Source organism: Nannobrachium achirus, assembly GCF_963921795.1.
Source record: "Nannobrachium achirus genome assembly, chromosome: 14".
Classification (NCBI taxonomy): domain Eukaryota; kingdom Metazoa; phylum Chordata; class Actinopteri; order Myctophiformes; family Myctophidae; genus Nannobrachium; species Nannobrachium achirus.
Window position 1 is genome coordinate 6,602,761 of NC_137821.1, and position 26,425 is coordinate 6,629,185.

The following is a 26,425-nucleotide window of genomic DNA, read 5'->3' on the forward strand; positions in this document are numbered from 1 at the left end:
TGGTGCAGCCTCCATTTGTCATCAGGGTTTCTGGGATGAGACCCAGCTCTGTGTGGTCACAGCCAAGACTGAACACAAACCTCTCATCTCCAGAGTAGAACCTTTTTGTGTCTTCAGACTCTTGTCGTAAATATAGGGTCTACTTGATCATACTACCGTGTCACACACAAGCATCAAAAGTAGCAGATCGACAAGCTTGATGTGTGTTTTGAGCTTGTAGATCAGCTATTTTTGCCATTTTTTAATTTGAATCGTGAACAAGTAACACTTGTGGACATGCAAGGTTTCCACCCGACAGAGAATGAATCCAACACGACAGGATTATCAGAGCATATGCAGTACTGACTGACAGGGACGTGCTGGGCCCCTGATTCAGCCCGGGAAAAATAGTTGGAGAGGCCCTCATATAGAGAGAGATCTCTCTCTATAGCGCTGCTGTTACTCAAAGATTTGCCATTTCAGATCATGACATCAGTGACAAGCCAGTGGGCCAATTATTGTACAGGAGTTATATTTTGTTGTTGTCGGGTGGAAACCGTGTATGTCCAAAACCGTTTGTTTTTTATTTATCATTTTAAAAATGATTTAAACTAGTGAGTTTAAATCATTTAAATCATCATCAACAGCCGATCTACAAGCACACAGCGCGAGGCGTTGTGTGCTTGTAGATCTGCTGTTTTCACTACTTTTGTGCAACAGCCTTGTATGATGAAGCAGGTTGAAAAAATGTATACATTTGAAACTTGGAGATACTAGGTTTCTGCCCGACAGTGACGATTTACTTTGTTGGCCGCCCAGCCCCCAAAATGGAAGGAAGGCCGACATTTTATTTTTATTTTTTTCCTAATGGCCGGCCTGGACCTGCCGGGAATGAACCGGCCGTTCGGGAGTTGTCCCGCTTTTCCCAATGGCCAGCACGTCCCTGCTGACTGATCACATGACTGATGACATGTTTCTCCTGGATCCCTGTCTTCCAAATGGTCCCTGAATTCTAGAAGTTCAAACCCAGCAAATACGAAATGCAGTGTATTTTTTACGCGGTGGCTCCTCAGTCGGAGGCGAGCCGTCTAGAAGAGGGTCTGTGTGTCAGTGTGGCGTGTGTCTGTGTGTCCGGACCTAATCTTTCAAACCACTGGTCCACTGGAGCCAGCAAGGCTGAGTTATTTTCGCGGCCCCTGGCCCGTCCCGCGTTACCCGCGGTGGACGGAGCATCGCGGAGGGACATGTGTGACCGCATACTAAAGCAATAAGCCGAGTGGTTACCGGGGGAGTATACACCGGCTGAGAGGCGTTGGGAAACACGAGGCGGAGCCGAGTGTTTCCGACCCTCTCAGCCAGTGTATACTCCCCCGGTAACCACAAGCCTCGCGTGGCTTATTGCTTTTCTAAAACGGTCACAATATGGCAACATGAAAATCATAGACATGTACCAATTAAAACTGTTCCATTTCATTAATAATACACAATAAGGTCTGCTCTGCAAGAATGTAGTTCCCGGCCAGGCAGCAGAAACGACACAGGTGCAGATAATTGGTGCACTGTGGAACACTGTGGAAAGAAATAACGCACCTGGGTTTGATATAAACTGATTCAAGGTGTGGGTTATAGTCTCATATACCACAGCAACCAGCCAATCAGAATCAAGGAATGGAACTAGCCGTTTTAGAAAGTAGTTTGAGACACAAGTCTTCCCTTTGGATTTTCTCCTGGTTTAATAAAAACACATCGAAGGTCTTCAACGACAGTTGACGTTACAGCCAGTGGGGGAGTGGTTATGGGTGGAGTTAACTACTATGTCATTTTCACACACAATGAATCACACATCATATGAAAGCTTACTGTACTTTCATAATATGTACAGTAAAAAAAAGAAAAAAAAGCGGTAACATATTAGCCTCACATAGCCAGACACGATCACACGGCGTGGATAGTCTGGTTCTTCTAAATGTATGTTTCTTTTCCATGGGGCTGTTACAAAAGGATTCAACAGACTATATTGGTTAGACCTACAACAAATCAGAGTAGTGCAAAGGTGATAAACCCGCCACTACAGCCAATCAGAGTATAGCCCAAGAAACCCAAGAAACAAAGAGGAACGCAATAACCAAAGTGGAACGATACAAACACAAAAGTGATACACCGTCCCCTAAAACCAATCAGAGTAGCACAAAGGTGATACGCCCGCCCTACAGTTGCCTTCTGGGCACTGGTTGGTTCCCTTGGGTGCTGAGAACAATTTAGCTAGGCTGCACTAGGCTAGTCACATATTATTCTTATTATATCAATATATGACATATGTACATATGTCAAACTCTCCTGGCTGCAAAGACCCGTTGGAAAGGAGCTACAGTGATGAGGGGTGCATGAATAATAACCATATGATCCATTTATAAACATGTCTCTTGTCTATATATGTTGTCTCCTTCATTGATCCATTTATAAATGTGTCTCTTGTCATATAATATGTTGTCTCCTTCATTGATCCATTTATAAACGTGTCTCTTGTCATATAACATGTTGTCTCCTTCATTGATCCATTTATAAATGTGTCTCTTGTCATATAACATGTTGTCTCCTTCATTGATCCATTTATAAACGTGTCTCTTGTCATATAACATGTTGTCTGCTTCATTGATCCATTTATAAATGTGTCTCTTGTCATATAACATGTTGTCTCCTTCATTGATCCATTTATAAATGTGTCTCTTGTCATATAACATGTTGTCTGCTTCATTGGCAGCTCCCTCCATTCTGTTGACAGCAAAACCAAGCTACCAAAGACTCATCAAAGGCTCTTCCTGAGACTTGGCAGCTTGTCACAGACAAGTGGAACGGAGAGGCAAGTCTTTGGAGAAGAGCGTGAGAGTTTTTAGATTTGTATCGTTTTGTCTTTCCTGCCCGCCTGTGAAAATGAGTCATTTCCTCTGTGTGTGCGTGACTGCAAGTGTGTGCGTGCGTGTGTGTAAATATGTGCCAGGGCCCAGCAGACTGCAGACAGCTGTCCTCTTTGTCAGAGACGTCTCCATATTCTAAGGAGAGTTTGATCAAAGACTGAAGACTCCACACTGTCCCTCAACACCGCTCACTAAGACAAGCCTCCAACAAAACCACACTCTGTCTGCCGTTTGATTCCTCTCTGCTCTCATCTGCATCTGATGACATCTGTCAGTCTTTTAATAACTTCTGATGACATCTGTGAGTCTTTTAACTTCCGTCGCCAAATTGTAATCTTAAAACCATCACTTTTCATCGTCATCTTTTTGACAAGACGACGTGTGCCTTGCTGCATGTCATTGGTTTGAAAGTTGTGTTAAAAATAACCTTGTAAAAAGTGACTACGCCTTGAGACATAATGTTTTATGTTGGTCTGGCTGTGAAAGAACATTCAGTGACAAGGCACTGGAATCCAATGAACCACTTAAAGGACAACTTTGGTCTTTTTACAACAAGGGTTCATATTTTAGACCAGAGTTAAAATGTTTTCATTTACTGCTTTCTATCACTTTATAATATAAAGTGATATAAAGTGATATATTATATTTAGCAATGTTGATTTCAGTGGATGGGGGCATGCGTACAGGTGGCTAAATAAGACACAGTAAGCCGGCAATTTCATTATTACTATTTACAGTAACACTACTAGCCCCCATAAGTCACATCTGCCCATGAAAGATTGTGGCGCATCTTGGGAATGGACTTATTTTGTCTAAAAAGACATATTTAGCCACTTGTACGCATGCCCCCACCCACTGAAACCAAAATCTTAAAACCACAAAACATTATAGAAAGCTATAAATTAAAACATGTTAACACTAATCATTTCTCGTCTCTAATTACTATCTAAAATATGAACCCTTGTTGTAAAACAAACTAAATTGTCCTTTAACCCATTTAGGCCTGAACACATTATGACGCAATATTTTATGCTTTAAATATAAACAAATAGCAGATCTACAAGCTCACAGTGCGGCACCGAGTGCCGCGCTGCGAGCTTGTAGATCTGCTATTTTTGAAAAATCGTGAAAATTCGAATTTTTACCCGATTCTATAAGTGTCTTTTGAATCCTTCTAAGATTTTTGGAAAAAACCTATGTTTCTATGTCAGCAATCTGGCCAGCCATCGTCAAAGAAAAGGTCCTTTTCACTTGACTGGAGCTCAGTTAGTCTGTTCTTGAGAGACTACTATGTCAGTGGTTCTCAAACCTTTTCATGTGAAGGACCCCCAAAATTATATGTATTTGGCCACGGACCCCCATTTCAAAATATTTAGTTCCAGGGACCACCCAGAAGCAAAATTTGAGTTACAAACGTTCCCTTTGAAAATACATATATTCAAAGATTTGAACACATTTTCACGACTTTTTCAATAGCAGATCTACAAGCTCGCAGCGCGGCACTCTGTGCCGTGCTGTGAGCTTGTATATCTGCTATTTTTCACTGGTTAAAGCATTATTGAATCAATAATTCTAGGCCTAAATAGGTTAAACACTTGGGATGAAGATGTTTACATGCATACGTCCACTGCAACTGTTGCATGTTCACCTGTTGCATGTTCACCTGTTGCATGTTCACCTGTTGCATGTTCACCTGTTGCATGTTCACACACATACATGTTATATGTTTGGAGTGGTGAGGAGCAGGGACGTGCTGGCCATTGGGAAAAGCGGGACAACTCCCGAACGGCTGGTTCATTCCCGGCCGGCCATTAGGAAAAAATAAATAAATAAAATGTCGGCCTTCGTTCCATTTTGGGGACTGGGCGGCCAACAAAGTAAATTGTCACTGTCGGGCAGAAACCTCGTATCTCCAAGTTTCAAATTTGTACATTTTTTAAAAGTAAAGCCCTGCTTCACCATACAAGGCTTTTGCGCAAAAGTAGCGAAAACAGCAGATCTACAAGCACACAACGCCTCGCGGTGCGAGGCGTTGTGTGCTTGTAGATCGGCTGTTTTCACTAGTTTAAATCATTTTTAAAATGATAAATACAAAACAAACGGTTTTGGACATACAAGGTTTCCAACCGACAACGACGAAATATAACTCATGTAATTGGCCCACTGGCTTGTCACTTTGTCATGAATCTTTGAGTAGCAGCAGCGCTATAGAGAGAGATCTCTCTTTATAGCGCGCAATGAGGGCCTCTCCAACTCTTTTTCCCGGGCTGAATCTGGGGCCCAGCATGTCCCTGTGTGGAGGTTAGGTTCAGGTATAGTTTCTGTGAGTACATCTCTCTCTTATAGGTACAAACAGTGACACGTTGCTGAGATATGTTTACACAGAGACTGAGCTGACACAGCAATACAACCAGATAGTAATGAAAAACACTAAAGTAATACTACTGGGTGTGATGAAGAACAGAGTTTCACAATGACAGTGAGCTGGTTGTTTATGACTCATCATCAGTGTTATGAGGAAGGAAGCAGATGTTTATGGAGGGCTGGAAACAGACATGTGTGTTTCTCAACTACTCATGTCTCAATCCGTTCGATCCCGGGTTCCCCCAGATTTTCAGTGTCAGATGGATCCATTTTGATTGTCTTAAGTAAAAGCTCTTATGCCTTAAGTCAAAGGCCTGTCCAAAGTGTCCATACAGTCTCCGACCACCGAACTTTTCGTCGGAAAGGTCCGGTTCAACTACAAAATGACGTCACTTGCATCTTTTGAAAAGCATCACCCCGAACAGGACAGGCCTTTAAGTTAAGGCATTAGAAGACAATCAAAATACAGCCCTTAAAGGAGTAGTTCACCCCCTTCTATTGATTAGTCACGCCATGGAGACTAGATTTCAATCATATTTTTAGTTTGTTGTTGCATTCCTAAGACAAAAATGTGATAACAATAAATTTACCCCCATTCGTTCTGGATGGGGACCCATTTCGAAACGGGTCCCCATCCGGAATCAATGGGGGTAAATTTACTCGAATCAAATCTTTGTCTTAGGAATGTGACAAAAAACTAAAAATGTTATTGAACTCTAGTCTCCATGGCGTGACTAATCAATAGAAAAAAAGTCATTTTGGGGGTGAACTACTCCTTTAAGTGTCCTTGAGCAAGACTCTACTAGTTGAACTACTAGTTGCTCCCGATGAGCAGGTTGGTGCCTTGCATGGTGCCTCTGCCATCAGTACAAGTCGAAAGTGAATGGGTGAATGTAATGAATGTGTGTGAATGGGTGAATGTAATGCACAGTCTACGTAAAGCCCTTGGATAAAAAGCACAGTATAAATGCATCATAACTCATTGTCAGTCATGAACAGTAAACAGCGTTAGGACACGGCTGTGTCTGCAGCAGTCGGCCAGAGGAAAAGGTTACTCGGGGTCAAATCCATTTTGATTCCATTATTTCAGTTAAGAATCCATAATCATGAACAATATTGTCATAAAAAAACCCTGGAGGTAATGGATGTGCACGCACACCCACACGCACACGCACACGCACACACACACACACACACACACACACACACACACACACACACACAGCCAAATAAGGTGGGTGGTGTCCATCAGCTTATAGCTGACTTCGATTTTCAGAAATAAAAGTTCATGAATGATTTGCACACTAACATATCATGTAGTCTATAATATGATCTAAATGATGGATGCACACTGAAGATCATGTCTATGATATGATATATTGTATAGTGTGATATGAATGATGGATGAACACAATGGGACATCATGTATAAACTATGATATATTGTAAAATGTGATATAAATGATGGATGATGGATGAACACAGTGGGATAGCATGTAAGACTTCCCCGCAGGCTGCTGCAGAGCGGCATGCTGGGAAGTGGAGTTCATTTTAAAGGTTATTTAAGACGCAGTGAAATCTCAGAGCAGCTCTTTGACATTTACACTATTCTATCTGCAGCGTCCCTGGAGCTCTGAGAAGCAGGACCAACTACACCATGAACTCTGAGACAGACTGGGACACCACTGGACACTAGGGCATTATCCAAAAAGTCGACTCAGTCGACTTCATTACACAAGTCGAAAGTAAAAAAAAAAAAAAAGAAAAAGGATTGCTTATTGTCAAGGACAGAATGATTCTCTCCTTTTCAACTTTTTTTTTCAATGGAATTAAGCACAAGGTTTCGGGTTTTGTCCCCCATTCACGCAAGGGTTAGCGAAGGTTCCAAGTTCGAATCCAGGCGGCCCAGGCCCCCCCGGTTAATGTCGAAGAGTCCTTGAGCAAGACTCTGAACCCCTAGTTGCTCCTGGTGAGCATGTTGGTGCCTTGTATGGTTTCCTCCGCCATCGGTGTGTGAATGTGTGTGTGTGAATGGGTGAATGTAATGCATAATCTCTGTAAAGCGCCTTGGATAAAAGCGCTATATAAATTTACCATTTACTGTCTCTGTCTCTCTCTCTCTCTCTCTCTCTCTTTCTCTCTCTGCTAGTTTAAATGTCATCGAAGCGGTCTTTCTTCTATTGATTTAAGAGGGGAAACAGTTGTATTATTAATAAGGTGGATAATATTATTCCTCCTGTTGATTTAAGAGGGGAAACAGTTATATTATTAATAAGGTGGATAATATTATTTCTCCTGCAGATCACACAGTGATTGTCATTCTAAATCCATGCTAAGCCTGAACCCACAGCAAAGCAGAACAAGCCCCCCAAAAAATGCATCTCGCAACTACCGATATTTCGTCTGTTTCAAGCTTGTAGATCTGCTACGTACTTTTGATGCTTTTGTGTGATGCTGTAGCATGATAAAGTAAGGCGTTAATTTATGAAAACAGTTATAATATGGAGATGAGAGGTTTCTGCCAGACAGCAATGACATTCATGTGCAAATGACTTTACAGAAAAACAAATTAAGGTTACCGGTACTTTAAATGTTCTGCTTTTAACCGTTGTTCTGCTTTTAAATGCTATCTGGAGTAACTCTGTAGTTCCTCTCGTCAAGGACATTTTCAATTCTGATTAGTTTTAATTGCTGCCGTTTATATTGATGTGCAAATTGTTACATTTACACATCAAATAACTGTGGTTACATTTACACATCAAATAACTGTGGTTTCATCTTTTAAACTGCCTCACTTTATTTGAATGATCATTATTTCGTATTGTTCTCTTTGTGTGTTTTTTTTTCTCCAAACGTGTAGATCTCTGCTCCACTGGACGAGAGGCTGTCACTTTTAACTACAAAAAAAGAAGAAAAGAAACACAAGATAAAGAAGACTAGACCAGGACAACAAGAACTCAGTCACACTAGTGGCGTTTCCATTAAGCCTCTTAATGCGCATTAAGTAACTTTAACGATTAACCTTTGCGCTTAAATCTTTTTATGGAAACACTTAAAAATTCGAATAAACTTTCATTATCCGCAAAAACCTTTATCGGCTTGGAGGACGTGGATTTTGAGGCTTTATCGAATAAACTAAATGTGCATTTGTAAATGGAAACGGGTCAGACAATAAATGTGAATAAATTATGACGTTCTGGGTCCATATCGTCCTCCAACTTAACACTTTCCCCTGCCGCTTAACGTCCATTGTATAGCGTTAGCCCACGAATAGCGTTAGCCCACAAAACACGTGTTTGTTACACACCGAGTGACACGGACAGTGTGTAAATTCCTCCCGTTTTCACCTCCCGGAGTCAAGCCATCCGTGGCTAACCCTTCCTCATCACACAGTGTTGCGTGACAAAAGTGGCCGATCTACAAGCTCAAAGCAGCTCGCATCCTCGTCTCTGCGCCGCGTTGTGAGCTTGCAGATCAGTCACCTTTCAGAGGACGCTGAAACTTGCAGGATGAGTGTGCACTTTGCAGCGATCGAGTCACAGCAGTCAGACGTGCAGTGCTCACATCTTGGTTCGGTCTGAACAAATAAGCCCGATCAAATCATGCGACCGTCACTATTGACGCCGAATGACACCCGCAAATGGAAACAGGCTAAATTCGCTTTGTCTTATGCAAATTTCTGATAATTTGCATCCTATTTTTGAATAAGCTTATGGAACCATGGCTACTGTCACTCATTGTTCAAAGCTATCAAAATAAAAAGAGGAAAAACACAAACCAGTACAACAGTGTGTCTGATATGAACACTCTATACATCTGAGATATTTGCATAATCACACCCACTTCAATGTCTTATGCAAATCTGCCTTAAGCAGGCTAATGACTGTGACGTTCCCACACAGCCTCTTTCCAGCGCTGCCAGAAAGCGTTCTGACAGCCTCTTTCCAGCGCTGCCAGAAAGCGCTCCGACATTCCCACACAGTGTTTTCCAGCGCTGCCAGAAAGCGCTCTGTCAAAACGTTAAAAGTCAGGTCTTTCTCATGCTAGACGTCCATTTGGAAGGAAACACACTTGTTCTCTGGGGTCAGAAAAGGGGAGGATTTTTTTTCTTTCTCTCCATAAAGGAATCTTGATGCTGCAAGAGAATCAAGATGCCTGAAGATTTAGATCACACTAGCTATGGTCCCTCTTGCTCTCTCTATCTCTCTCCCTTTCTCTCTAAGTATAGGCTTCAGGCCAAAAGGGGATAGTGTGCGTGCGTGCGTGCGTGCGTGCGTGCGTGCGTGCGTGCGTGCGTGCGTGCGTGTGTGTGTGTGCGTGTGCGTGTGCGTATGCGTATGTGTACGTGTCCAACTCAGTATACATTCTTATGAAATGACCTCTCCTCCATAGCATCACAGGGCTATAGGTTATACAATAGATGCAGTCTACTTGTGTTCATCTTTGGCAGCCTAGGACAGTAGGACATGTCCATAGGTTGGTTGTAGAGGCCTCAAACTTGGGATGCCAATAAGAACTAGACCAGGTCAACCTGGTTGTGCCAGACCCCCTGTCTGTCATCATCATTTATGACATCATGCCTTTTGTAGGCATGTCATCATCATGTCATCATCATATATACCCTTTATATAGAAAACCCGGACCGACAGACATTTGCTTATGTAGGCCTACCCATTTCATGGGTCTGGCAAAAAAGCAGCCAAACGGCTTGCAAAACTCTGTGCAATCTCTTCTATCGGCGTTACTTTGTATCCCCGAGGGGTGTGTGGATATTTGTCCAAGATAAGCTGACTGTACTTTACTGTATACAGCATGTTGTAAATATCCCTGTCTTTGTATTGTACAGCTTATGTGGACATAAATACATTATTAGTGTGTGTGTGTGTGTGTGTGTGTGTGTGTGTGTGTGTGTGTGTGTGTGTGTGTGTGTGTGCGTGCGTGCGTGCGTGCGTGCGTGCGTGCGTGCGTGCGTGCGTGCGTGCGTGCGTGCGTGCGTGGGTGCGTGCGTGCGTGGGTGCGTGCGTGCGTGCGTGCGCGTCATGTTTCCGTGCACTTCCTCTCCAGACAATACAGATCCACTAACAGATTATAAATCAACAACACAGACTGAAGAAGAACGCCTTCCTCTTCTCATCACATGTATAAATAATAATAAGTCTCTTATGATCCTCTGTGTATAATGTGTTATGTTTGTGTGTGTGTGCATGCGTGGTGCATGAGAATGATGGCGAGTTTGCAGTGTCAGTGTGCATGTATGTGTGAGCACAAGCATGTCTCTGTGTGCATATGGATGCATGTTTGTCGACACACTAAGGTCTCAGAGGCACTTGCCCATCGGTCAAGTACAGGTCATGTTCTACTCGCCCAAAGGTCATCATGCCTACTTGCCGAAAAAGTACACTTTCCATTAGAAAATTATTGTTAAAATGTGCTAAAAAGATGATGTTAAATCCAATGGATAACAGCAGAGTGTCGACAGCAACTGCTGGTTGTAAAAAGGTAGCATTGTTCTTCATGAATAGACAATAATATATAATGAAGGGTGTAATGCCCGTCGGACAAGCTGAAAGTAAACTCCACTTGACCGGGCGTTTTATTTACTTGCCACGGCAGTCGGGCAACCGTTAGTGTCAACCCCCGATATACGTGCATGTGTGTGCATGTGTGTGCATGTGTGTGCATGTGTGTGCACGTGTGTGCATGGGTGTGCTACAGGTTTTCAGGTTTCTAAGCAAGTTGCGAATCAAAGCGCTTTACAACGGTCCATTCATTCATACATACATTGGGAGGTGAAGCAGCGAAACAGTCGACCCCAGCGTCCTCACTTCCCACATTCACTCACCGACGGTGGCAAGCTGACACCGACCCACTCATTGGAGGCAATTTGCAATTTACTGGGGAGTACATGCTCTATAAATGACCCTAATTGACCATTTTCATCCAGTATCACATAAAGTAACTCTTGTGTAAAACCACAGTATGAGTTCTGACCTGACTGGACGACCCCGCATCCCTCCTGCTCCGTCCTTGAGAGATCCAGTGTGCTGTCACTGTCCTTCCCTTCTGTGTCCCTTTGGGAGACACTGTCTGTCCACTCTGTGTCCCTGCAAGACAGAAAGACAGGTTGATTATTCCACTAATCACTGTTAGATGGATGGATGAAACAAGAAGATAAGTGACATTATTACACGGCTTGGTTGAATGCTTGATTCTGATTGGTCAAATCGCTGAAATCAGCGGCGTGTTATTTCCTGATAACAGATTGTTGCACTCTATAATCAAAGGCTCAGAACACCTGGGTGCACTGCGTGAATTCTGTGCCGTATCCGACATGAAATACATACAATTCATTTACAACTAAACGTTGCTCTCAAGACTGTTAAGCGAGAAATAGACGATGCCGTGACAGAAAATGGATTCTATTTGACCAACGCTTCCTTGTGTTTTCCGAGGCGACCGTGTTGCGCTGGGAGGGGGACGCCCAGTGCAGCACTTGTGGAATACTTCACTGCAAGGAAATACTTTGTTTTGTTTTTAGTTTTGAGTCAAATTATTGTATTTATTAAGTAGCCGTGTAATCAGCAGGATACTAAAAGCAGGAAATAAAAATCCCTTCAGGTTGATGCAATCAGCCTTGTCTGGATTAGTATTTCTCGATAACGACCGCTGAGCCAGACGTTATCTCTTACTTAATTGTTTTTATGGAAGTTATTTCCATAAATTAACGACCTGTGTGATTATCACTTAGTCCTGCAGACAGAATGCTGATGCAGGACGATTGAATCAATAAATCGTTAATTCAAGAATTACATTTTATCTCTCTCTCCATGAATGACCACAGTCACACAAACAGCCATCCAACCTCCTAATAAAAGAAAACATTAAATAAATGAACATGTGAAGCTGATGAAACGTCTGACTGTGTTGAAGCACATTTCTCACAGGGTTGACTGCAGTCGTCATGACAACAACGTTGTGGTTACTTCAGAATAAGAGATTACTTTCGTGGAGCGACGCGTCAATCTCAACACCACGGCTAGATCACCACAGACTAGGGCATTCACCAAATCAAAGTCACTATTCGACGTTGTTCACCGAAGTCGAATATTCGCTTATTTTCATTTTTTTATTGTTGTGTCTTTAAAAATACATACAGTATATTTCTTCATGGTTTATAAAGCTTGGCTAGTACATAGGAAGTCATAAGAACCCTGACAAGCACTTGGAATTGTAGGTATTGCATTTAATGTGACTCGGTTCCGCAGATAAATATTGTGAAAATAGCAGATCTACATGCTCACGTGAGCATGTAGATCGGCTATTTTCACAATGTTCGCCTCTTGCTTACTTAATATTTGACAGTTTGGCCCGTTTGGCCTGTCCTGTCGAATATTCGAATACTTTGAGGTCGAATAATTCGAATACTAAAAATCACTAGAAAACAGAGGGTAAGGAGTGCATCTGTTTGGCTGTAGAGTAAAAATCTCCCACACAAGGTGCTCTTTGGTAGTCATGTGACAAAATTGATAGAGCCCTAATGCCCTTAAGGTGATGGCTATTGAGGTGGTCCCCAATCCCCGGAGGGGTGGGGATAGACTAAAACACCTCTTACAAAGGGAAACCTTTTGGATTTTTAAACTTAAAGCTATGGAGTTTCCAGGCCTCAATGAGGAAATAGATTATTCACCTTTTTTATAATTGTTTGGTCTGTTAAGGGATTTTCAGTCATTGTAAACTGATTATTTTTGTTTTTTCTTGTTTCTTTTTTTGGTGTCTTAAAGTGGTTTTGGGTAGGTTTTCATATTGTATAGGTCTACACTTTGTCGTGGCATGGTTTTAGCCTCCCAGTCAACCTGTATGATTTTGTGATGTCATATCCTGTTTCCTATAAAAGCCATGTTTGTTCAACTGTTTTGCTTAGTCACCCTGAAGAAGGCATTGTGCCGCAACGCGTAGGTGCTTTTTTATATTTCTTGCCATGCATTAGCCCTAAAATAAAGGCTTTTTAACTGTCCCTCAAGAGTGCCTTGGTCTAACTTTTTTTGCACTAAAAATCACTATTTGTGAATGCCCTACCACAGACCAATCACCAGCCGCCTCACAGTTGACAAAAACACGTTTAAATGGAGTGATTTCTATAGCCGTTGGACCAAGTGAGCTGAACACTACATCACAGATAGTGTTTTCACATCAGCCTTTCTCCACTGTTGGCAGGAGAGATGTGGGCTAAACAGACACAGTTAGAAGTGTTTGGCTGATATCATGTGGACTGATTGAAGATGGAGGCTAGTGTTAAAATGGAATATACAATTCAATTCCACAATTAATTCCAAACACACAGGGCTCTTCAAAAAGGAGTTGTTGACACTCTATGACGATACAAGCCTCTCATAGTCAAATCAGTTTGTTGTGTAATCTGCATCAATAAATAAGACCCTCCAAACAATCTGGTCAGAGGCTTTGTCAGCCACATGCTGTAGTGGTACTTCTGGCTAGGGATGTCCCGATACCGATACCAGAATCGGTACTCGCCCCGATACCGGCCTATTTTGCTGTACTCGTCGTACTCGTCCGATATTGCTCACGGCAGCGCCCGATACCATTTTGTTTCATAGATATGTTGGTAACAACATATCAAAAGTCCTAAGACAAAGTTTTGTTTGTGTTAGTTCAACTAACGAACAGTGTTTTCACCTTCTCTCACTCTAGGCATGACAACATAATTATTTAAAGCATTTTGTTTTGGAGCGCCACACACTATTTAAGCACTTCAGAAATGTAACTTTCCGTATTGGTATTCGGTATCGGCAAGTACTCAAATTAAGTACTCGTACTTGGTCAGCAAAAAAGTAGTATCGGGAAATCCCTACTTCTGGCTCTATTTTGACTGTCTTAAGTACCAGCTCTTATGCCTTAACTCAGGGGTCGGCAACCCAAAATGTTGAAAGAGCCATATTAAAAAAAAAAAAAAAAGAAATCTGTATGGAGCCGCAAAAAATTATAAAAGCCTTATATATCGTCATTGTCGGGTGGAAACCTTGTATGTCCAAAACTTCGTTTTGTATTTATCATTTAAAAAATGAACTAAACTAGTGAAAACAGCCGATCTACAAGCACACAACGCCTCGCACCGCGAGGCGTTGTGTGCTTGTAGATCTGCTGTTTTCACAAAAAAACATAAAAATGTGAAACTTGGAGATACAAGGTTTCTGCCCGACAGTGACGATAAACAAATCGTTAAAACAAAAAATACATTTTCATACATTTTAGAAAAAGCTCCAGGGAGCCACTAGGGCGGCGCTAAAGAGCCGCATGCGGCTCTAGAGCCATGGGTTGCTGACCCCCGCCTTAACTTAAGACCTAAGAGGAGTGGCAAATGCTGTTTGGATGTAGACCTATTTTTTGTTGTTGTGGCCAAACAGCATTTCCCACGCCTCCAGGTCTTAAGTTAAGGCATAACAGCTGGTACTTAAGACAATCAAAAAAGCCCAACTGAGAGCACACTCCCACTCTTGCGATAAGGTTGTGATTACCTCAGCAGAGTAAAGATCAAACACTTTCTCGCCCACACTATAATGGCTACAGCGTATTCCAAACAAACACAAAGGTACAGGCAGGTCAATAAAAACAACATGATGTCATGAGAATTAGACTGGGCCTCGCTGCCGAGTGCCCAGAGTTCTTGAAGAACCTCCGAGGTTATCCAAATATCTGATGAACATCATGTGTGATTGGTCAGAAGTTCATTGCTTTGTTTCTACATTGTGGTCTTCTTGGCCTGTCACAATTATTACATAATCGTCTAATCGCAATTATTTTGTCATAATCTGTGAAGGGTTAGGGTTAGAGTTAGGCATAGTATTCTTAACAAATTCGGACTAATGAACCTTCGGAACAATGAACCTTCGGACCAATGCCATGGCACTGTCATATCTGACATGTGCAACTTCAAAGCCTAAAAGCCAAACAGAAATGTAATTGTCAACGACAAAAAAAAAACGTTTATCGCAATTATTTGAGAGACAGTTACTTGTCATGTAAGATGTCATAATCGTGACAGCCCCAGCCAGCAGCAGTAAAACAATGGAATGTGTTGTAGAGGTTTTGTCTGAGGAGGTTAAAGGGGGTACAAACTCCTCCTAAAGCCTCTCTGAAGGAACAGAACACTCAACCTGTTGCAGGAAATGTCAAATCCTCTCTGACACAACCTGCCCAATCAAAACAAGCCTGGCTTAGTTTGTACAGTACAGAATGTCTGCAGGCTTTAAGGTCACCGATTAATAGCAGATAAGACTGAAAAGAAGCCATTAAATGTCAGTGGTGTTAAAGGAGTAGTTCACCCCCAAAATGACTTTTATTCTATTGATTACTCATGCCATGGAGAGTAGAGTTCAATAATATCTTTTGGTTTTTGTCACATTCCTAAGACAAAAATTTGATTTGAGTAAATTTACCCCCATTGATTCCGGATGGGTCCGAAATGAATGGGGGTAAATTTATTGTTATCACATTTATGTCTTAGGAATGTGACAAAAAACTAAAAATATTATTGAACTCTACTCTCCATGGCATGAGTAATCAATAGAAAAAAAGTCATTTTGGGGGTGAATTACTCCTTTAAGTCTAGAACTGATTGGGGAGGGGGGGGAATAAGGGCAGACAAAAGTAATGAGCAGAACAGGACTGTAGAGTGGAATATGACTTGCACTTTGCCTGGTTAATAAACCAGACCGAACACAACACCACCCCCTGGCGGTAGTGGTGTTGTAGTACGGTCTGGCACCAATACATTGAGATTCTATTTCCTCAACCAGCTTCAAGGGTTGGCCAATCAGGGTTGTATGCTTGGGGCAGGTGGTTTCTGTAGGCTTGGGGCACGTGGTTTGGGGCAATGACGTAGAAATGAAAGCTCTTCCTGAAATCCCAGACTCTCTTCCCAAAACGACAGGCAAACTTGAACTCTATGGAGGCTTTAGTGCAGGGGTCTTCAACAGGGGGTCCAGGACCCCTAGGGGGTCCTCAGAGTTACTACAGGGGGTCCTCCAAATCTTTGTGTGATAGAAACTTTTTTTTCTCCTTTTTTATATTAACCACTTGAAACCTAGTGTCCATATTCGGAGAACATTAGCCAAAGATAGACGATCTACAAGCTCACAACTTGAGCTTGTAAATCAGCTATTTTTGGCCAAAGAGGTTTGGTGTAGAGGGGAAAAAGCAGACTAAGTAAAGGTCAACTTTATTAAGTATTGACGGCTCAAGTGGTTAAATATCTGAAAACACAAATTGACATGAATCCAAAATACACGATGATTGTGCTGTCAAACGATGAAACTATATGGAATCTATGAAAAGGTTGTGGGGGTCCCTGCATCATCTCTCTCTCAACTAAGGGGTCCTTGGCCTGAAATTGTTGAAGACCCCTAGTTTAGTGTGGAATCTGTTTTCATCTGATGAACTAAAAGCATACATTATTTAGCCCCACCCCCTCCAAAGCTCTGCAAAAAAAGAAACTCTGAAACATCTGCCCGGCAACAACCTCATGGTTCCACTGGAGTTAATGTGAAAACAATATGGTTATTCATTACATTACAGGGTCCATTGAGCACTTTTCAAATGGACACTAATGGCCAAAGATGTGCTATTGATCTGGGCCATGGAGAGCGAGCAGTGGCCGCTTCCTCAATTTGTCTCAGTCGCTTTGCTTAGTTTTTTTGTTTCCTGTAAAAGTACTATTATTTTCACTATTATTAGTATTTAAATGTTATACTAGCCTTTCTAGACATAATCCACAAAGTGCAGCACAACATGAAACATAGCAACAAAACACGAAGTTCACGAAGAAAACAAAGAAGTACAACAATAAATACAAGCTGAGCTGAACACAATTGAAACAAGAATTAACCATACAGGTAAAGCTAAATAACCAAAAGAAAAAAAAGCTAGGGAGGAACGGAAAGAAAAAGGTGAAGTAATGTAAAATCCATAAAGTCCTGCTTTATGGTTCAGACACTTGGAGAATCACAAAGATTTGTTTTTTTTCCTAATATTTTCATCCCACGGTTTTTGCAACCCATTTTTCTCACCCGGTGCCAACTACCTAACCTGTAGTCCTGGTTCCCTCGCTCTCCCCCTGCCGCGCCATGGGGATTGGGGAGCACCCGGCTGGCTAGGGGGAGGTAGTATAGAAACCAAGACTACAGCATGTTTTTGTGTGAGGGCCTATGCCCAAGGAGACACGGGGAGAACATGCAAACTCCACACAGAAAGGCTCTATCGCCAACCCCAACTAGGGTGTGGGTGCTGATGACGCGGGTGGAGGAACACGCCCCCAGCGCCCACAGCATCCCCCGGCGGGAATCGAACCCAGGACCTTCTAGCTGTGAGGCGAAGTGCTAACCACTGCGCCACCGTGCCCCGAGAATCACAAAATAAATGTCTCCGAAGAATATGGTTGGGTATCGTCTGCGATACTTTTAATGGTATCGATTCACTGACGTCGATACTATCGAGTATCGGTTCACGTAAAAACGAACGATACCTTGTTTCGATACTTTTGAATCCACCCCTTGCCGGTCGCATCTGTAACAGTTGGGCTACTGAAAGTTTAATGACTTAGTAGGCTACACTCGTACTGTGAAAATAGCAGAGAATAGCCTATAATGTTTATTATTATGATAATGATCCAACGTCTATAAAATAGCCCATAGAAAAAGGCAAATAATAATTATAACTAGAAGCAGTGCTCTTCCGAGCACAGGTCTCCACCAGGCCACACAAATCGGCCTGTTATAGCGCCACCATGAGGCTGATTTAAAAAATGTGGGGCAGAGGTTCTGAATTAGCATCCAGGGAGTGTGTGTGCTCAGTTTGGCAGCGATCGGGCCAACGGCGCCGGAGATTAGCTGGTAACAACCAGGCCACACAAATCGGCCTGTTATAGCGCCACCATGAGGCCGATTTGAAAAATGTGGGGCAGAGGTTCTAGATTGGAATCCAGGGAGTGTGTGCATGTGCTCAGTTTGGCAGCGATCGGGCCAACGGTGACTGAGATTAGCTGTTCACAAACTGCGAGGACGCACGGACGGACGCACGGACGCACGGACGGAGGGGAAAACATACTCTCCCTCAGCCTTCGGCTGGTGGAGACAATAATAATAATAAATGAAAAGTATCGAAAATGGTATCGAAAAAGGTATCGTATCGATTCCCAGGTATCGAAAAAGCTATCGTATCAATGAAAAGGTGGACGATACCCATCCCTACCGAAGAATCCTGAATATACACTGGCCGGACAAGATCAGTAACACCGATCTGTGGATGAAAACCAAACAACTCCCAGCAACAGATGAAATTGGACCAAGAAGAAGGAGCTGGATCGGGCACACACTGCACAAGCCAGAGTCAAACACCACCAGACAGGCTCTGACTTGGAACCCTCAAGGGAAGAGAAACAGAGGCTGGCCAAAAACCCACCTGGCAGCGAGATCTCCAGGCAGACACCAAGAGACTGCAGGCAGGGATTGACACTAACGGTTGCCCGACTGCCCGGGGCAAGTAAAAAAAGAGGTCGGGCAGGTGAAGTTTGCTACTGGGTTGCCCGACAGGGCAAGTGCACATTTTGAGTTACAATAATGAGATCTGTGCCTACTTGAACGGGGCTAGTGTTCCGTCTCTATCTATCTCACTCTCGCTCCCCCCTCCCAAGTCCATCCCCACACACACACACACACACACACACACACACACACACACACACACACACACACACACACACACACACACACACACACACACACACACACACACACACACACACACACACACACACTCACACACACTGAACGAACGTGCAGCCAGTGGCTCATAGACTGTAAAAGCAGTGGCTACTTGAGCTAGCAGTCGAAAACAGCTAATCTACAAGGCGTGCAAATTCACATTATACTAAAGCATGGCCAGATTAATGCACACGCTTTACGGTGGGGAGAAAGTGAAAGAAGACAGAACTATTCCCGTAAAAGTGCCAAAATCTATAGCAAAGGCTGCTCAAGAAGGAGCGCTCGAGCGCTAAAGCGCTAAAATGTTCGTGAATCGTCTATTTTCCGTGCGAAGCGTCTAATATTTCCGTGCTATCAACAGTGCCTTTCCGATGTTTCCCTCCCTGTTGGTAGCCAGCCACACACATCCACACACATCCACACTATCGCGCTACATAATGCATTTAATCATGAGCAGCATGTGTGTCACTGTGTCCACTGCAGTCTGTTAGCGTTCTGTGCTAAGATAAGTACATCTCCAACTCGTCTGCTGTCCAGTGTTGCCAGGTTTTGTTTGTGAGAGAGAAACAAGCAACCAGGTCTATGATTTTTTTCTTTGTGTGTATGTGTGTGTGTGTGTGGGGGGGTTAGCCGAACCCGGGGGGGGGGGTGGGGGGGCAAGTGGCCAAGACCTGAGGGCAAGTAGATCATGACCTGTACTTGCCCAACGGGCAAGTGCCTCTGAGACCTTAGTGTCAACCCCTGTGCAGGGTTCCTGCACCATTTTAAAAGTAACATTTAAGACTTTTTAAGACCTTTTTAAGACCTCAACAAATGTAATTTAAGACCCAAATCGCCCTCCCCGCCGTTCGCGCCCTACCTCACACTCACCGCGCTGCCGGTGGAGATGGCGGAGGCGCGCCGTCTCAGGCGACCTTGATCCACGTGAGACACTTCCGAGCGAGCTAAAGCAAGCAAGTAGCCATGTGTCGAGCGTTGCGAAGGTCGCATGAGCCGACTCAGCGCCGTCTGAGTTATGTCACGGTAGGGACAGAATAGTAAATAATTTCACCCACGATTATCATTACGCTGGATAGACACCCAGGGCGAACGGCTGGGAGGGCAAACAGACCTGTATTGCTTAGAGCCCAATCTATGGGATGATAACTTGGGGATCGGGTGTGTATTCGGACAGCAGGTGGGTCAGCAGACCACCGTGTTGGCCTGTCACCATTATTCAGAATTGGAGATGCACAATATTGTCTTTTGAAACCATAAACCCAGCTTCTGCAGTGAATTACAACTACAAGATGCTGTATTTACTGACTCATACATACAAGCAGCAAAATGTTGGGACTCCTACCACAGAATGTTCTACATAAAATGAAAAAATTAAATAAAATATACAATAAAAATAATAAAGCATATGATATACAGATCCAAATAGCCAAGTAAGGGACTTGTCTTAGAAGACAGGCATATACAGCGGAGAATGCCACCCCTCAATGTTAATCTCAGACAGTCTGAGATCACCGGAACACGGGAAATTAAATCTACTATGTTCAAAAAGTTCTGGGGGAGGACCCCCAGATACCCTGCTTAAGGGTGTGGGCACTGGGCAGTGCATGTAATCATAGTGAGATAGCCACTTAAGTAGTGAATATTAGTACATATGGGTCTTGCATTGCTTCAGTTATAAAATCAAATTCTGCTACTTCTGGCGTTTTAATTGCTGAAATTGTACCCATCCTTTTCCAATGCAAGTAAAGCATGTATAATAAAATTATCAAAATCAGAGTTCCATATGCCCCCCCAAAAATCTCCTGAATTCTGACTGTCCAATGTTGGCAACCCTGGTCACTGAGTTAAATTATTATATTACTGAGTGAACGGGACTCAAGTCAGGAGAGGAGAGGGGATACACTGTGTATTGATGAGCGTGTAGAACGTAAAAACGCTCGGTACAACAGCTGTTGTAAATCACAGATGATTGGTGGATTCTCCTCTTTGAAAACGGGCTGACTAATGACTTTATGACTGTCAGCTTCATTCTGTCTCACAGGCAGAAGGAACGGGACAATAGCCTTAGCATGTAGCTAGGCAAGCTAATTCCTCATGGTTGAGGAAAATCAACAAACATCGATTATGTCACATCCCCGCATCAATGCAGAATCGTGCACGGCCGCATCGCGAATTATCTTAATCTAAAACTTTTTAAGAAGTCCACTCCACAGCCCACAAGCACAACTCCACTACACGCCAAGTGTGTTTACTTGTACGCTCTCATCTGTGCTCACTCACAGACAGTGTGAGCTACATAACAGAGGGCAGTTGATGTGACGGGAGGCTAGGGAAAAGGAGCGCTTGTTTTGTTAAAAAACAAAACTACCCTCTTCCGCATCCACATACATCACCACAGTACTGACAAAACGGGCGGAGCCGAGAACAACAAGCAAGCTCCTCTTCCCACTGGCCGCTACTCGCTTCAGCCTGTTTGCAGTCTCTCATCGTCTAATATTAATAAATCAAATAAACGAATCAAATGAATACGTACAAATGTTTATGGCTTAATTTTCCCATGAGCCTTAAAAACATCATCTTCAAATTTAATACCTACGGTCAGATTTGGTCAAATATAAGACTTTTTAAGACCTTAAATTCACGATTTTTTATTTAAGACAATTTAAGACTTTTTAAGGACCCGCGGGAACCCTGGACTGGAATACACCTGGTCACAGATGGAAAAGATGGCCAGTGACTAGGAATGGTACAATATGAAGATTTCATATCACCATTATTGTGACAAAAGAAATTGCGATTTACGATATTATCGCGATAATCCTTAATCCTGGGGCGGAACATTTGCCAAAAAATAGCAGATCTGCAAGCTCACAACGCACCGCAACGCGACGCGTTGTGAGCTTGTAGATCGGCTATTTTTTGGCAAAGACATCTTTTGATAGAGTGAGAAAAAAAGACTATCAAGTACGTATATTATAAATACCTTTTACCAATTATAGAGGGTTTCAGTGGTACCGGATATGCAGCTCTGCAAATAAAAGGTGAATTGATCCCAGTGCATGACGGAGGACGATATCACGATAAATTAAATCTCCACGATACGATTATCGCGGGTGTTTTTTTATCACGATAATATCGCGTATCGTCCCATCTGTACCAGTGACCGTGAACTCTGGAGGTCCCGTGTCGACGGCCTGTACCCCAGTAGGGTTGTAAGGCGTAAGTAAGTAAGTAAGTAAGATGTAGGGACAGGAGGTGATAATTATGATCACGCTCTGAGGTATTAGTTAGAAGCCTGCACAAGTTGCAAGCAGGAAGTATTGTATGTAAAGAGAGGAAGTGGCATCCGACACCAGATGCAGCAGCTACACTAGTTTCATACGTCATTTCATCATAAATAGGATTAACCCACAAATGTCTTCTAAATCCTAAACAGTTTTCTGAAAAAGAAAAAAAAAAGAAAAAAAATATGTTTCCGCATCAGTGGTGCTCAGAAAACTGTTTAGAGCAGTGATGGCTGAGTGGTTAGTGTCCATACCTAGGACTCCGGAGGCCCCAGAGGTCGCAGGTACGATTCCCCGCTCCAGCTATCACTGCTCCCCTCCCCCTCGCGCTCCTTGTGGGCTGCACTGGGTTCAGCTGGGTTAAGCTGAAAAAAAGCAGCTGGGTTGGGCTGCAAATACCTGAATTTCCCTCGCGGGAGGAGTAGGTAACTATTATTATTATTATTAAACATTTTCATGTCAAGGACCCCCAAAATGAAATGTATTTGCCCCCCCCCCCCCCAGAAGCACAGATTTGAGTTACAAATGTTCACTTTAACATATATATTATTAGATTTGCACATATTTTCATGATTTCTTCACTAAAATAGCAGATCTACAAGCTCATAGCTTGTAGATATCTTTGAACAGCTAAAAGTATAAAATAATGGTTAAAGTGGTTCAAATCTATAGCGCCCCCCCCCCCCCCCCCCCCGGGTCTAAACGGATTAAAAGCATGCCTGGCAAAACCTTCCCTCTGATTGTGACAAGAGACTGATAATGTAAATCACAGGGTTATCTTATGTCTGAGCAGCAGTGAGCAAAGCAGAGTCTACGTTCTCTCACAGCTGCTGACATGGTTTTCCCAGTGGATGTTTAAATCTGGAGAGCATCTTGAATTCTTTATTTGGCTTCAGAGGAGGAACATTTGTCAGACAGGGAGAGAGTGGAGAGGGTCTGGAGCCGTTGGCTCAGCAGGGCAGCAAAAGACTCTCCACAGCAGGGACGCCCACAGAATGTTATAGAGGCAGGGGCTGAAATTTCTAAAAGGGCTTTTTGGTGGAAATATCGAAAATAGCCAACCTCCAAGCTCACAACGTGTCGCAGCGCGACGCGCTGTGAGCTTGGAGGTCGGCTATTTTCGATAATTGATACCACACTGAACAAAGCATAATCAAGTCAATACTGGAGATGTGGCGTAACGGCATGGACTTCTACACATAAAGGGCAATTCTTTCAACATAAGACGCTGCATTCAAGTTCAGGAGAGTTTGGACAAGGCAATTCTCTTGAATGCTGCCTTCAGGTATGGCATGGAAAGGGGGACATTTGCATTTCTTTCACCATAGTAAAAACTGCATTCATGGTCTGGAGAGGGCACTTTTTACAGATGGATAAAAAGGCAGGGGCTCAAGCCCCCTTTGATGTCTATGTGTGCATGTGCCTGCTCCACAGTAACGGCAGTTTTTAACCGCACAGAATCGGACACGATTTGCCGTCGAAAAGCGTCTGCTGCTGATAGGAAGCCATCAGAAGCTTGTCGCCGTCGCCGTCGATAGGGCTGTCGGAACCCATCGATCTTTTGCAAGAAGTCGGTAGAATTGAGGCAACTAGATACTCCTGTAGAGTGGACCTTTAGTTTGCTACTGCTGCAGAACCGAGCCTAAACAAGCCAGAGACATTTTAACTAAATACCATATTCTCAATCTCAACTCTCAATTCCCATGCCAATCGACTCCAAAGCAAAGCTAGTAATAGTGCTGTGGTGAGAGAAAACTTTGCGAGCCAAACGCCACAATCAAGCCTCCAGTTCTAGACAATCTTATTTCCACACGACAACTCCAAGGTATATTAATGACATAGTTCACTGTTGAAATTGAGTGGTATTCCTCTTTAAGACACACCACAGTTAAGACACACACAGCTTCTACCATCTCAAAGCCAACGTCAACATAATGTTATGCTAGTGTGTGTAGTCTCCATCATTGGAACCTCTCTGTAAAGACCATTAAGGATGGATAATAAATCGCTAATATCTTTTACGGGAGCATTAGAGGGTGCAGCAGACAAAACGTCAAGTGTGTGCGTGCGTGGGTGTGTGTGTGTAATGTAGATGGAAGTGGATGAGGAAAAATGTATGAGAGTGGGCGTTTATACACACACACACACACACACACACACACACACACACACACAGAGGGTAAATGATCTCCAAGCTGTCTCTCTCTCTCCGTTCCAGATGTGTTTGTACAGCTGGATGGATTTACATCTGCAGGAGATTCATGAGGAGGACGTGTTGTTCCTGAAGCTGTCTGTGGAAAACACTCACTAGCTCTTCAGGACAACCAGAGAGACACTACCACCTACCTACTAACTAGGGATGGTCCGATCAGGTTTTTTGGAACCAATCACCGAGCTCCGATCACAAAAGTTTGATCACCCGATACCGATCAATCACCGATCCGATCAAGTTATTATTTATATATTATTTATATTTTCTAAATGTTAATATTTTAACTTTAATTAATTCACTCATGAATTCATTTATATATTTGCCTTATAGTTATTTACCAGCATTACTATGTATTTATTATCATAGCAGTAACTAATTATTCCTTCAGCACTGTGGAAATCAATTCCCCAAAATGGCCTCAAGTGGGCATACTGAACGGCTGGTTGATCGGATGCACCGATCGGATCGGATCGGTGAATTTACCTTTTGATCTGAACCACCGATTATCGCCGATCACGCTTTGATCGGCCCGATCCGATCCATTGCCGATTGATCGGTAACATCTCTACTACTAACCCTAACCACCTTCTTACTAACTCTAACCCAACCTACTAACCCTAACCCTAAAGCTTTGTGTGGAAAAAACTCACTAGCTCTTCAGGACAACCAGAGAGACACAACCACCTACCTACTAACCCTAACCCTAACCCTAACCACCAACCTACTAACCCTAACCCTAAAGCTTTCCCTAACCCTAAAGCGTTCTGTGGAAAACACTCACTGGCTCTTCAGGAGAACCAGAGAGACACAACCACCAACCTACTAACCCTAACCCTAACCACCAACCTACTAACCCTAACCCTAAAGCTTTCCCTAACCCTAAAGCGTTCTGTGGAAAACACTCACTAGCTCTTCAGGAGAACCAGACAGACACAACCACCTACCTACTAACCCTAACCACCTACCTACTAACCCTAACCCTAAAGCTGTCTGTGGAAAACACTCACTAGCTCTTCAGGAGAACCAGAGAGACACAACCACCAACCTACTAACCCTAACCCTAACCACCTACCTACTAACCCTAACCCTAAAGCTGTCTGTGGAAAACACTCACTAGCTCTTCAGGAGAACCAGAGAGACACAACCACCTACCTACTAACCCTAAACCTAACCCTAACCACCTACCTACTAACCCTAACCCTAAAGCTTTCCCTAACCCTAAAGCGTTCTGTGGAAAACACTCACTAGCTCTTCAGGAGAACCAGAGAGACACAACCACCTACCTACTAACCCTAACCCTAACCCTAACCACCAACCTACTAACCCTAACCCTAACCCTAACCACCAACCTACTAACCCTAACCCTGAAGCTTTCTGTGGAAAACACTCACTAGCTCTTCAGGAGAACCAGAGAGACACAACCACCAACCTACTAACCCTAACCCTAAAGCTGTCTGTGGAAAACACTCACTAGCTCTTCAGGAGAACCAGAGAGACACAACCACCTACCTACAGAGGGACATATGAGACACACAACTACTTCAGGAGCCTTAGAGACAGAGGGACAAATGAGATCTAATGTTATATATTAAAGTGAAACTAAAATCTTTGCTTCTGGGGGTCCCTGAAACTAAATACTTTGAGGTGGGGTTGTGCACCCTGCAGCCAAATACATATTATTTTGGGGGTCCTTGAAATCTATGCTATTAACTCAGTGGTAAAACATTGTCATCTATTCTATTAACTCAATGATAGTTTAATTCACACACAAACAGCCTAAATTATCTAATTAGTGTAGAGTCAGACCACTTCATGAAGAAAAGCAATGTTGTTTTCTAGCCAAATGGGATGAATTCAGAAGATAAGGTAATATTAGGGATTGGGGGAAAGTGCTGGT

At 43.1% G+C, this 26,425-nt stretch overlaps 1 protein-coding gene across 1 annotated transcript in view; it reads right to left on the reverse strand.

Annotated features, from left to right (window-relative positions):
- adam19a (ADAM metallopeptidase domain 19a) overlaps positions 1 to 26,425 on the reverse strand; it is a gene marked incomplete at its 5' end in the record, with an annotated part of 205,143 nt that overhangs the window by 150,391 nt on the left and 28,327 nt on the right. Inside the window, one exon of the mRNA XM_080742331.1 lies at positions 11,249 to 11,361. Coding sequence (XP_080598457.1) covers positions 11,249 to 11,361 — 113 coding nt within the window. The remainder of the gene's footprint in view (positions 1 to 11,248; positions 11,362 to 26,425) is intronic.